This window comes from Malaclemys terrapin, chromosome 15, assembly GCF_027887155.1.
Source record: "Malaclemys terrapin pileata isolate rMalTer1 chromosome 15, rMalTer1.hap1, whole genome shotgun sequence".
NCBI classification, from domain to species: domain Eukaryota; kingdom Metazoa; phylum Chordata; order Testudines; family Emydidae; genus Malaclemys; species Malaclemys terrapin.
In genome coordinates, this window is record NC_071519.1 from 33,637,730 (window position 1) to 33,651,305 (window position 13,576).

The window sequence follows — 13,576 nt, forward strand, 5'->3', positions numbered from 1 at the left end:
AACTCGTTAATGGAATTAAAGTAGGCCAGGCAGACAGTGTAAATATTTAAATAACCAGAGCTTTTTAAAAAAGTGTTTATTTCACCAAGTGCTGATGGGTTTGGCAGCAGGGGCTGGGCTTGGGATATTTTTACTGCACTGACTGTTTCTTCTGCTTCCAAGTCTCCTCCACAACCCAAAGCACAGATCTCTCCAGACCGCACCCAAATGCCCTGGGGGGTGGGGGACGACTGGCACAAGCAGGTAGGGAAATGAGCTGGAAAAATAATGATCTAACCTCTGCACCCTGCTCTTCCTAAAGACCTAAATATCCATCTCTGTGGCCCTGGGAATTCACACGCTGCTCACTCCCATGGTGTCTGAGCGCACCCCAGACTGGCTGACATTGAGGATGATCCTGCCGCACAGCCAGCCCCCCCAGCCCCCTTGCAAGGATGCTGCCTTGGGAGATAGCTCCATACAGGGAGTTCCCAGAGCGTGCAAGCTGATCATCTCATTCCGCTCCCAGAGCCCTGGTGCAGAGGGGCAGCTCGGCTGCACTGTGCTGGGGTTGATGCCAACAAGGGCACGTGCAGCCCCAGCACAAACAGAAGGCAGAAACTTTGGACCCAAGAGACGTTCGTCCCTGGCTGGGATTGATCCTCTTCTGGGCCTGGGAACTTCAAAGAACCATCACAATGGCCCCATCTCCCGAGAGACAGGAGCTCCCCCACAAACTCCCTAACTCCCCAGGCCCCTTGGTGTGGAGGCTGTTATCCCCAAATGCGTTCCAACCCTACGCAAAGAGCACCGCTGAAATGCAGCCACATCTGGGGGTCAGGGTGACAGCTGACCGGCTAAGCAGCAGATTGTAGAACAGGGAAGGCTGGGGGAAGGGATATTTCTCTAAGGACTTCCAAGAAAAACCCCATCCTCTTGCAGAAAGAGCAGCAGGACCTGCCAGAGATGGTCTCTAAGGACTCACCTGGAAGCCCCACACAGAATACTGTACCGTGTATGGAGCTCAGCTTCTCCAGCTATCTGCCGCCAATAGCAGGCTCACTGGAAATAGCTACAACAGGGAGCTTAGAGGCCATCATAAAGTGAAGGGCTGGGCCCATGTTGTCATTTACCAAAGAGTCCTGGAGAGTTCACACCAGGTGGTCCAGTCCCCACAGCCATCCCCTCCTGCATTCCATGGCTCTCAGTGTGGCAGTGAGGATCATATGCATACAAAAGAGCCATGCCTGGGCAAAGCAGCTAACTTTGGGCCCATTCCTGCTCCAGCTGGACTCAGCAGCAAAGCTCCAATTGGTTTCAATGGCAGCAGGATCAGACCCGGTGGATTCACCCCCAACCCCCGCACCCCCCAACCCTCCAGGTACAGCCTTTCTCCGCTGACATTCCTTAGCCAAAATCCGCTCCTGCCCATGTTTTTAGACTAGAAATGTCTCCTACAACAGCACTTTAATGTACACTAATGTAGGAAACTGCACTGCCTGGCTTCCTGCCCCTCAGTCATCTAGGCCCTAACATTCAGAGCTGAGCTACATTTCAAATATATTGATTTCAGTTACAACACAGAATGCAAAGTGTACAGTGCTCACCTTATATTACTTTTGATTACAAATATTCGCACTGTAAACAGATAAACAAAAGAAACTATTTTTCAATTCACCTCATACAAGTACTGTAGTGCAATTTCTTTATCGTGAAAGTGCAACTTACAAATGTAGATTTTTTTTTTTTAACGTAACTGCACAAAACAATGTAAAATTTTAGAGCCTACAAGTCAAAGCATGAAAGGCCATGCAAACATTTAGCATATCTGGCATGTAAATACCTTGCAATACCAGCTACAACAGTGCCATATGAACGTCAGTTCTCACTTTCAGGTGACATTGTAAAGAAGAAGCAGGCAGCATTATCTCCCGTAAATGTAAACAAACTTGTTTGTCTAGAGTTTCGCTGAACAAGAAGTAGGACTGAATGGACTGAAATTAATCTAGTTAATTTGTTTTGCGTTAATCGCTTGCGTTAACTGAGACTAATCGACAGCCGTAGTCCTAAGCGTGGCACATGATCTGGTCCAAAAGGTGAATGTAGCTGAGCAATATCCCCAACAATGCAATCCCTTTCCAAAAGGGGAACTACACAAACAGGAGGCTCGTTAGCTGGCAATAAAAAGGATCAGTCACCGGGTGAAGTGCCTGCATGCTGCGTGGAAATTCTTTAAAAGGTTCATGAATGTTGGGTTGGGCGGCTGAGCGAGTAAGCAAGCAAGCGGCTGGAGGCAGTGATCCAGCCTGTCTCTGCTTCATCTCTGCTGGCCGGGAGAGACCTGGAGATGAGTCCAGCTGACAGGGTGGGAGGTGCTAGGAGGGAAAGTCCAGAGGTGGCTAGCACTGACTGGGCAGGTGGTGCTAGGTGGGAGAAGCCTGGAGGTGGATCCATCTGACAGGGCAGGAGGCTCTGAGTGGGAAAATCACTGAGGCTGCTCGTGTTGACTGAGTAGGAGGTGTTGGGAGGGAAATTAGAGAGGTGGGTCGAGCTCACAGTACGAGAGGTGCTGGGCAGGAAAGGTCACAGAGGTGGCTGGTGCTGACTGGGTAGGAGATTTTGGGAGGGAAAGCCCAGAGATGGGTTGCACAGACTGGGCAGGAGCGCTGAGTGGGAAAATCACCGAGATACCTCATGCTGACAGGGCAGGAGGTGCTGGGTCAGAAACCACAGAAGCTGACCTGAGGTACTGACTAGGAGGTACTGGGAAGGTAACACTGTAGAAAATACCCTTACTGGGGAAGAGATGTGGAAAGGAAAGGGAACAGAGTCTACTGATCTGACAAATAGTACTGGGTAGCAAAATCCTAAAGAAGCTTCCACTCACGAGAAAAATGGTACTAAGTGGCAAATATGTGTGCAGGCTTGATCTTAGCCAGAAAAAGACGCTAAGCAGGAAACCTCAGTCAGTTTGTGCTGACTAGGAAGAAGGTGCTGAGTTCTCGTGGAGGCTCTCCTAACCTCTGCACCACACAAGTGCTGAAAAGTAGGAATGAGGGTAATTTCCAGGGGGGGCGAGTACCTTGCAATCGTGCTGTCTACTGAGCCACACCTAACCCGCTTCACCTCTCTCTTTCTAGCAACTCAAAGGACAAAATGGACAAGACGACACAAGCACCAAAGAAACTGCAGGAAAAGGGAAGAAAAAGCCACGGCCAACGGCTGCACACACCGCACACACAGCACACACCGCACCCCTGTACCGAGGGATCGGGATCGACACTTCTCCGCACACGCTTAATCTCCCTTGAGGTGCCCGGTAAAAGGACCTCCCTGTAAACAGGGACCAAGGTCCATTCCTCGCCAACCAAAATGCTTTATGGGTCCCTTCCACAGTGGAGGCTGAGCGACCCCCCTTTAAGAAGGGTTGAGGTCTCTGTGGGTTTGGGCTCCTTAGGACCTAGCCTTTCAAATGCCCTGTGCCATTGACCTCTCCCTGTAAGAAGGGTGCAGGTCTCCCCTTTCTAGCTCGTCTTGGGCCATTGGCACTCGCGGGGCAAAGAGACCACCCACTTCTGAGGGAACGGAGGTCTCTCCTTTTCTGCGCTTTTCGCTCTGGCCCATTGGAACGCCCCCGGCTTAGGGACCACCCTGTAAGGAGGGTTTGGGTCTCCTTTGCCATGCTAATTAAGCCACAGGTCACTTTAACACGCCAGGCTAAATGACTGCCCTGTAAGCAGGGTGTAAGGTCTTATCCCTCGCACGCTTAAACCAGGGGAGCCTCTTGGTGCCTGCGGCTGAGCGACCCCCCTTTAAGAAGGGTTGAGGTTCTGTTTCTCTTAGTCACAGTAAATTCCCACAGAATGATTTCTACTTGGCTTTTTTGAGATTTGAAGTGAAATCTTACTTGGGACCTATCCCGCTCCGATGGAACATGGTGTGGCGAAGGGGCGTCTGATAGGGGTGCTGCAGGTCATAACCGTAGACCTTTGTACTCAATCCTCGGAAAGCTTTTGTTTCTGCTTGTCCTACTCTGAAATTCCCAGTGGTCCTTTGTGTCCAATGGGACTCAGGAAAATGCCTGGTGAACTCAGTGCTCCCATTGACATTTTCAAGAAGGGCGGTGCTCTCCCCAGCTCTGTGGTAGCCTTGTGGTAGGTTTTGCCAGATTAATGCTTTCCTGCATGGCCCTGTTTAGTGGAAGACTAAGGAGAGATGCTGCTAAATGCCAGGTTTTTTGACATTTTTAAGTAGCAGTGGAGAAAGGAAAGGTAATGATGGTGAGCGCTCGTTTGTGGCTTCGGGAAAGAGCCTTTAGACACGTCTTGGGTCAAGGAAAATATCCAGAGCCTGCCTGCAATACAGACAGGAATAGAAGAGCAAGGACTTCAGGGCTAGTGTTCTCAGCATCACCACATCAACCTCACTGCTTTGGAGCATCAGCACTGCCATCCTGAAATGCTTCTGCTTCTGCCCGAGTATCTCCTCCAGCCCCACCTCCCTGTTCCTCACGCAGCCAAGAGCCCGTCTCCCTCTCTGCTCTCCCCAAGTTGCAGTTACCGAGGTGCCCCGTCCAATGTGTGCTCACAGCTGTGCATCCCCCATCCCCCTTCCTTGCCTTGCTCCCCTTTCCAAGTATTAATACTTCCCTCCCCACTATGATTTGCTGGCAGACGTCACCCCGCTGCTCTGCCCGTCCCTCCTTCTGTCTCACCCAAGCACTCTGGCAGATTCCCTTCTGATGCTGCCAGGGCACCAGGTCTGAAGCTGGCGGGCGATCAGGTAGAAAAATGGCTATGCCAGTTTTTGATTCACTGCACCGGTGAGTGTTGCCCTGACCCCACTTGCTGGCTGTGTGAGCAGCATCCAGGACGACCCGCCCCAAACAACACACATGGGGGCGCTCTGTAATTCGCCTGCCTGCAAGTCAGGGGCCCAGGAACTTTGAGAGAGCTTGAAGAGGGAGAGGGCAGCCGCAGAGGCACTAAGCAGAGGCCAGCGAAACAATTCATTCTTGCATAAGGAAGTGCTTCAGTCTCACAGCATCATCTAAATGAGGCACATTTGGCAGCAAGGCTGGAGCTGACTGGGGACGAGCTGAGGAAGTGGCACTAACTCCACCCAGCGCCTGTCCTGGAGCCAAGGGCAGCAGCCAGGCCAGCCAGCAGGTCTGGGATTCCGGGGTGTCCCGTCTTTACTGGCCCAGCCGATAATGGAGTCCTTCCCCACCCTGAAGATGACGCAGTTTGGGCTTTGCCGAAAGGCCGCAAAGCAGCAGCTATGTTGGAAGGTGACTGGCTGGGGGAAGGCTCTCTCCATCAGTCTCAGGGATGGGAAAATTCCTGTCAATGTAGGGCCAAACTCTCATCTCACCCAGCGTAAAGCTGCAGTAACTCCACTGACTTTCTGGGAGCAAATGGGAGAGCACTGTGCCCTTTTTCCACAGAGCTCTCACCTCTATGTGTATCCCACCCGTCCCTCGTTAGAATTGCAGGCTGGGCAGCATCCCATCTCCAGTGGCTAGTGCCACGGGCCCCAGAAAGAACCAGAACCCCCCAGTGGATAACCCCAGTGGCCAAAGGGGCCATGCATCCCAGCACTCAGCGGTTTGCTTACACCTTGGTGCAGGAGGCTTCACCCCTCAAGTCTTGCATCTGAAGAAGTGAGGTTCTTACCCACGAAAGCTTATGCTCCCAATACTTCTGATAGTCTTAAAGGTGCCACAGGACCCTCTGTTGCTTTTTACATAGCTGGATGTTATCAATCATGCCACTGTCTAATCCTTTTCTGAATCCCAGTGAGCTCTTGGCCTCTAGGATACCTTGTGGTAAGGAGTTCAACATGTTAATCTTGCAATGTGCAAAAAAGTGTTTCCATGTATTGATTTTAAATTTCTTCCCTTTCAGTTTTATCAAATACCCGGTTGCTCTTGTACTTGGTAAATCAGGCACTTCTGTTCACCCTTTTCCCATCTCTAACCCATTCATTATTATGTACATCTCTACCATTTCTCCCCTCTAAACTGAGCAGCTCCTCATCTGATCAAATAGTGTCTCGTAGGGAGGTTTACTCAGGTTTGAGAGATGGGCAGTGAAAATAACTAGAAACCTCTCTCTGTACTCTATGCATTGTGAGACAGGGTGACTAGAACAGGATACAGTACTCCACAGGAGGGCAAACCACTGATTCCTAAGACATTGTTTGAATGCATAAGAAATGGGTAGAAGATAATACTGAAAACATTGTGTCTGTTCTTCTATTCAGATACAGGGGTGGGTGTGTACATGCATCTTTAAACACACACATGGGGTTTCTGTACTTGGTGTATGTACTCACCTGGGAGGGGGCACACCCTCTCTCTAAGGCCTGGTCTACACCGGGGGGAGACGGCGGGGGGGGCTGGGGGGGATTGAGCTAAGTTACGCAACTTCAGCTATGTGAATAACGTACTTAGACCTACTCACCGCCGTGTCTTCACTGCGGTAAGTCAATGGCTGATGCTCCCCTGTCGACTCCGCCTGTACCTCTTGCCCTAATGGAGTACCGGAGTCGACGAGAGAGTGCTCGGCAGTCAATTTATCGTGTCTTCACTAGACACAATAAATCGACCCCACTGGATCGATCACTGCCCGTGGATCCAGCGGGTAATGTAGACAAGTCCTAACAGAGTGGGCTCGCATAGCACTAACCAGACTCACCTCTATGGCTTGCTCTGCTGAGATGGAGGAAGCTCAAAGGGGAAAGGCTACAGGGACAGAGCAGCAAAGAGGAAGACAGTCACTGATCTTACTGCCCCTGAGAGCGCATGGAGCAGGTATAAGATGGGGATGATGAAAAGGAGGAGCTGGAGGCAGTCCCTAGCTCTGAGCACAGGCCCTACGACCCACAGAGAAACTGAACCCTAAAGAGCAACCAGACACCTGCCTACGAGACTGGCCACCTTTGTCTTTTTCTTCTACGCTGATTCTCGCCTGCTCAGGGGAAGGAGAAGGGAGAAGACCTGTTTCTATTTGGAGAACCCCTTGTATACCGCAGTCAGAAGGATTATGTAAGAGCTCCAGTCACGGTCTGCTGGGGCCAGGGGTGCCCCACCCACCACCTCATGCACACACACCCTCCCCCCTCCTCCACACCCCTCCCCACACTGTATTGTAAACATGCCAAATCTCTGCTCCATTCAAAGTCTGCCAGGGAATGAGCTCAGCTTTCTGCAACTGGGACTGCGTGTCGCTTCTTAGCACGAGAAGATGGGGAAGAAGTAAAAAATCAGCCTAAATTCTTGCCTAATCCTTTATGAGCCCTAATTTGTCTTTCTTCTTGATTCCGTGGCCTAGGAAACATCTTGGATGTTTTATTCATTGCTAATGACTCATTCACAGCTGAATCTTCTTAATTCTAATTAACACGTGTTAATAGTGTATCAGCCAGGGTAAGGGGAACACACACAGATGTTTAAATCCATGACCTCCCCACCCCCTTCTCTGCTAGCAGCAGTGGATGTGGGGAGCCAAACCTCTGAGCTGAGATGAGCAAGCTTTGAGGGATTGTTCTATAAAGTATCTGAAACTCAGACCCATTGTTCTATAAAGTATCTGAAACTCAGAAACTGCAGTTCCTTTATGAAGAGCACAGAGAGGTATCGACTGCCCAGAGGTAGCAAATGCACAGGGACTCCAAACAACACAACCAGGATGTAATCATCTGCCCTCAGGGCTGTCCCCAGCCAGAAGAGAGGATGCCAATCCCCCTGGGGCCCAGTGCACTTGGAAGGGACAGACACCAAACCTGGCTGACACCTCCCTATCCTGCGCTCAAGTCATTCTGCTTGATGCCCCAGCTATCCAGCCCGATCTCAGCATGTGAGCTGGGAGGGACAGGCTGGCTAAGAGCTGTGGACAAGTAGATTAAGGCATCAGAACCAAACCCCTGAAAGGAACCGAGAGCAGGGGGGGAGAGAGAGAGCCGGGAGAGCCCCATGCCTGTGCACCTCTAGAGGACTCCAATCCAGCACCTATGACACCTCATGGCATCTCACTGGAGAACCCCGGCGCGTCACTGTACTTGGGAGGATGGGGGAAGTGAGTTACATGAGCTTCCCATATCCTCCCCTCAGACTGGCCCAAATCACCCAGCAGCAAGAACGTTCTCAGCTCAGCCTCAGAGACCCCACTGGCTTGGCACAGCCGGGGGGCCAGCATCCTATTCCATGCTGACCAGAGGGCTGGCACGACAGGAGGTTGAGGGGGAGGCTGGGCAGGGGGGCTCCTATGCAGTAGGCACTGGGCTAGCAAGCAGGGTCTAGGGCTGTGCTCTGCAGGGGGAAAAGACAGGAGCTGGGGCCCCCCAGACTGTCTGGCTGAGTCAGCATTTGCCATGGGGCACTGGCTGGAGCCACAGGTGAGGGCAGCCCATTTCCTCAGGCTCCTCAATGGAACAGGCACTTAACGGCCCTGCTCAATATTATCTTCCCCCTGCCACCTCCGCTCCAGGCCATTCTGGGCAGGAGGGGCCCCATCATGCTTGAGCGTCACTCACTGTCCTCCTTGGTCTGGATGTAGAGGACGCCGCTGCGGACACCGTCGCCGGCCTGCGTGTAGGCCAGAACCTGGACGCTGTAGTTGGTGAACTTCTCCATTCCCCGCAACTCCACTCGCTCCCGCGTGGTGGTGATGTTCTGCATCTCCCCCCACTCTGCAGTGGAAACACGACAAGGGGATCAGTCCGGGGCTCAGAACCAGCCTGCTCCCCAAGCAACCTCGGCAGGCTTAGATTCGCTGCTCCCGCTCACCCTCCCATTGCAGGACCTGGGCCAGGCACTTCCAGGTGTCTCAACCAGGCACCAAGATCACTCATTGCTTTCAGGCCAGGCAGAGAGACAGGGACAGTGAAGCCAGCTGCATTACAACCCAGATCACCAGCCCATCTCCGCAGAGCTATTCCTTCAGCGTCTGACCTTCTCTGTGCCCAAGCTGGGTAGATTCCCAACTTTCCTCCCACATGGCTCTGTGGACTACCAACGCACAGGGCCCCTGAGAGCAAGCGTGGGGACGGGCTCCATTGCTCAGTTCTACAAGCACAGGATCCAATTGACATCTTGGCCCAGGTCACAAGGGACATCCTGGCTCTTTATGGACATTTCCACAGTCACAGAACAAAACAAACAAGCAATGCAGCAATGCAATGCGGACTGCAATAGCAGGGAGCTTGAAAGTCAGGTGCTAAGTGGAGTTACAGGTGTGTGTGTAGGTGAGGCGGGGACATGGACGGGACTTGCATGTTTCCAGCCTCCATTATGGCAGATCTAGCCACGGGTCTCAAATTCATGTAACATTTTAGAATAAGGAGAGTAAGAAACAAAGCAAAAAAAGAGAAGCCCATCCGAGCCCTCACCTCCGTCCATATAGAGAGACCAGAAGATCACCCTGTACCCCTTGAGCACGCCATTCAGGGTACTGCGCGGGGGCTCTGACCAGGAGATCACAGCCACATCTGACGTGATGGATAATGCCCTCACATTCTCCGGGGGCTGGCTGGGAACTGATGGAAGAATCCATGGAGAGAGAGAGAGAGAGAGAGAGAGAGAGAGAATGAATTAGTGAGGGAGGATGCAGTGCTGTATGAACAGGGCATCGGTAATGCTCTCACCATCTGTCTGTTCAGGTAGTTTAGTCCTCACAACATCTTTTCTTAGGGTTTGGCTCCCTGCTGCATTTGTGAGCAATGAGCAGGTAAGAATTTCAGACTCTCAGATTCGCCATCTTGGAGCACGTGAGAAGCCAGACCACAACGGGGTGCTACATGCAGTTGGATCTCAACTGGACTGGGTCACAATTTCCCAATGAAAAAACCATTCCCATCAGAAAACGTGGGCTCATCAAAACCGAAATGTTCCCACAGGAAAAATTATGATTTCAAAGAAACGTTTTGATTTTTGCCTTGTGTAATGTTTTGTTTTGACTCAAAATGTGTGGTTTTAGCGTGACATTAAAATAACATTTTATTTCAAATCAACATTTCAAAGTGAAGAATGACGCTGTGAGATATCAGAGCACTTGACTTTGATTGATAAGTTCTGAAAAGGGTCGATTTGCAAATGTCCAAGTGACGCATTCCATCTCTTCCAAGGTTCTGTGAATATTTTTGATATTTTGAGACAAAAACAAAAGTTGAAATATTGGAATTTCCCAGGGGCTGGAACTTCTGCTTTCCACCAAGCTCTAATCCCAGCCTTTCTGGGCAGCTAGGCCAGCACCTCTCACTGCGCCGGCAGCTGCCCACCCACCAGAGAGGGCTCCATTCTGCAGCAAAGCTTGGACTGAGAGTGATGTTAGCAGCAGCCCAAATGTGGGTTAGAACATGCAAAACGGAACCAGTTGCAGGCAGCGCTGGAGTCAGGGAGCCCGGCAGAACGGCCCTTTGCTAAAGGGTGGGTGCTGTCTAGCCTGCAGTCTGAGTAGGGTAACACAGCGTACATCTACACTGCAGCTGGGGAGGTGTGATTCCCAGTGGAGACAAACAGATTCGCAATAGCTCAGCTCGAGCTAGCGTGCACAAAATAGTGGTGTGGGTGGTGCGGCACTGGAGGGGGCTTGGGCTAGCCACCTGAGCTCAGATACAGGGGTCAGGCAGGTTTGGACTTGGGTGGCTAGCCCAAGCCCCCACCAGTGCTGCAAAGTCCATGCTGCAATTTTTACTGTTACTGGGAATGACACCTCCCAGCTGCAGTGCAAACACAGCCACAGGGCTGCCACCAGTCTTGACGCTAAAGCCCTGGGTTGAGCATGCCCTGGAGTGAAATGAACCAAATAAAGGCTGAGTTTGCAGCACAGGGTCTTGTAAACTGAGTCACGGCTAAAGGAGCAGACCTGCTGCTGTCTATTGAGATGTCATCAAAATAAAGTGGCAAACAACATACGTGAGGCTGAGCTCGCGAAAGCAAAGGTGGACTCACACAGAACACAGTTTCGAAATGTAGGGTTAGGGCTGGGGTTGGCCAGGGGCAGATTTGGGGTTGGGAGGAGAAGGGGGACCGTGGGCTTGGCATAAGGGTGGGACCAGCTTGGGCACTTCTACAGGCTGGCTGCTACCCCTAAGCAAGCAGCCAGGTTCCAGACACCCTCCTCTGCCCAGCAAAGGGAGCTCACTGCCTCAGGGTGTCAGGGAACAGGCGGCAGGCATTACACGGAGGTGTCACCCCCGCCGGGGACATTCGCTAAGCCTCAGATCCACCAGCCCAATGGGGTCATGGCTACACAGCATCAACGCCCAGGGAGCCAGCACTGCAGGCGCTGAGCTGCCTTCTGGGAGGCCTTCCAGGGGTTTACCCTTCCATCTCCAGCTCCACGCTGCTGCGCCATTCAGCATGGCGGAGGGAGGCACAGCACTGGGGGTTCAGTCTGACCAGCCCCCTGAATTCTCTCTGCTTTTGAAGTTGAGGCTCAAAACTTACAGAAGGGGCCTGGCATTGGGTAAACAGAGCAGGAAGAGGTACCAGTGCTTTGTCCATATTGCTTTGTATTAATCACCCGGGGGAGGGCCTGGGGTGTGCCACACCCACGCCATTCATTTCACATCTCCGCTGCCTCTGCTTTCATGAAGTCCTGCCCCTTCCTGCACATTGCCAGGAGTCAAGAGAAGAGCTGGAGATGGCAGGGGGCAAAGTGGATTGCCAAGCGGACCTGTGAAATACCCCCAGACACAGGGCCAAAGCAGCTTTCGTTTGACCCAGGGAACTCTCCTGGGACTCCTGAGAAGTTACATAATCCCACTCCAGGATTGTGGTCTCTGCTCAGCTACAAGTCAAACCACTCCCGCTTTCCCAGGTGCTGTTCTGGATGGCAGCACTGGAAACACACCTGGCAGAAAGGGGACCCGAGCCGGGCCGGGACCTCTGCGTATACCAGAACACAAGTAGTGCTGCAGAACCAGTAGGGTGCCCAAGGTCAACACTTTGTGAAGGACACCCTAGAAATGTGCTGCTCTGCAGCGGCACATCGATCCACCAGGGAGATGCAGAACTGACCCAGCCCAGAAGTTTTGCCCCAACCTTCAGTCCACCAAAAATTCTTTGCCAGCACAACTGGGTGAAACTTCACAGCTTCTTCAAAACCAGCTAGAGCCCCGTAATCCAGGAAGCAGGAAGAATGTCTACACTGCACTTAGAACAAAGGGAAAAAACAGGAGCGCTAGCTGGATGCAAGGTAATTAGATCCCATTGCCCCATAAGAGGTAACTCTAATTTTTATGAGCATTTAAATGATAATACATCATCCTAACGATCCTCTTTGAAAATGATTATTGTTTCATATTACTTAGGTGTAAAAATATAAGCACCATGTAATTAGGGACTGAGTGTAATAAACTAATACAGAGAGTCCGTTTGAACAAAATGAAGGCAATATAATTATGGAAAAGACACTATTGCTAAAACAGGGGCCCTTGAATACCCCAGGAGGAGTGCTAATAGAGCCAGGAAATGATCCTGCTTTGACAGGCTAATGAGAGCCTTAATTAAGTATGAAAAACTGCTGAGCAAATGCAGTGTGAAACTTTTTTTTTGTTTTTAAAATGACTCCGAGGCCAACCACGATCTCTCCCCAATGGAAACATCTAAGGCACTTTGTAAAACAACCCTGCAAGGAGCAGGTGGAGCAGCTGCCAGAGCTCACAGGCTGGCCCCCTCCAGCTGCTACCTGCAGCTTCCAGGGCACGTTCAGCCACTGAAAAAGGCTGGAAGCTGAGCACATGTCTGGCAGGGAAGCACAGGCTGGGGCAGCCCCAAATACCCAATCAGGCTTAGCACTTACATAGCACCTTTCCGCCAGAGACCTCGCAGCCCTTGACACGGGAGGGCAAGGACTGCTAGTCCCACTTTACTGACAGACCACTCTGCTGCAGGTCACACAGCAGGTCACTAACGGAGCCAGGCACAGAACCCCACCTCCCCACTGCGGTGCCCACACCCCCTTGCTCCCAGATGGAATTTATGAAGCTCTCCTATTGTTTGGGCAGAGGGAGTGTGTGTCTTGCGGTGAGAACAAGGGTGCATCGACCAGGGCTCTATTCCCAACTCTGCCAATAGCAAACCATGTGTGATCCTGAACAAGTCACTTGAGCTCTGTGCCAGAGCTCACCTGTCAGCCAAATGGGCATAATATCTACCTACCCAGCAAGGCTGCATGAAGCTTAATTAGCACCCCCGTAGTGCTCTGAGCTCTTCAGAGGACAGGTGCCACTAGACATGCAGGGCAGGACTGCAGTGCATATGATTGTGTCCCCCTTGCCCACTGAGCTCCCTGCCTGGACTGGGAGCCTGCACACGGTTTCATGCACCACCTGCCAGCAAGACCCTCCATACTAAGCTCTTTCTTTTTTAAATAGAACCTTCTTCTGTTTAATTCCCTCCTCCCTGCCTTTTGCTTCCTTGTGATTGTCGTTTAAGTGCTCCCTGCCTCAGCCATAGCAGAGGGAAGATAGGGGCTGCTAGCAAAACAGGAACCGTGCCATGAGCATGAAAGAGGAGATGCAACCATGAAATTTTAAACACAAGATGAAATAAATGCCAGCCTGAAGGACAAACTCGGAGCACAGAGCTGCG

The 13,576-nt window shown here is 51.6% G+C and overlaps 1 protein-coding gene across 1 annotated transcript in view; it reads right to left on the reverse strand.

Moving 5' to 3' along the window:
- The window catches only part of DSCAML1 (DS cell adhesion molecule like 1), a 273,736-nt gene that overhangs the window by 40,340 nt on the left and 219,820 nt on the right, over positions 1-13,576 (reverse strand). Inside the window, exons 18-19 of the mRNA XM_054049478.1 lie at positions 9,370-9,516; positions 8,515-8,670 (exon numbers count right to left, since the gene is read on the reverse strand). Of these exons, the coding sequence (XP_053905453.1) occupies positions 8,515-8,670; positions 9,370-9,516 (303 nt within the window). The remainder of the gene's footprint in view (positions 1-8,514; positions 8,671-9,369; positions 9,517-13,576) is intronic.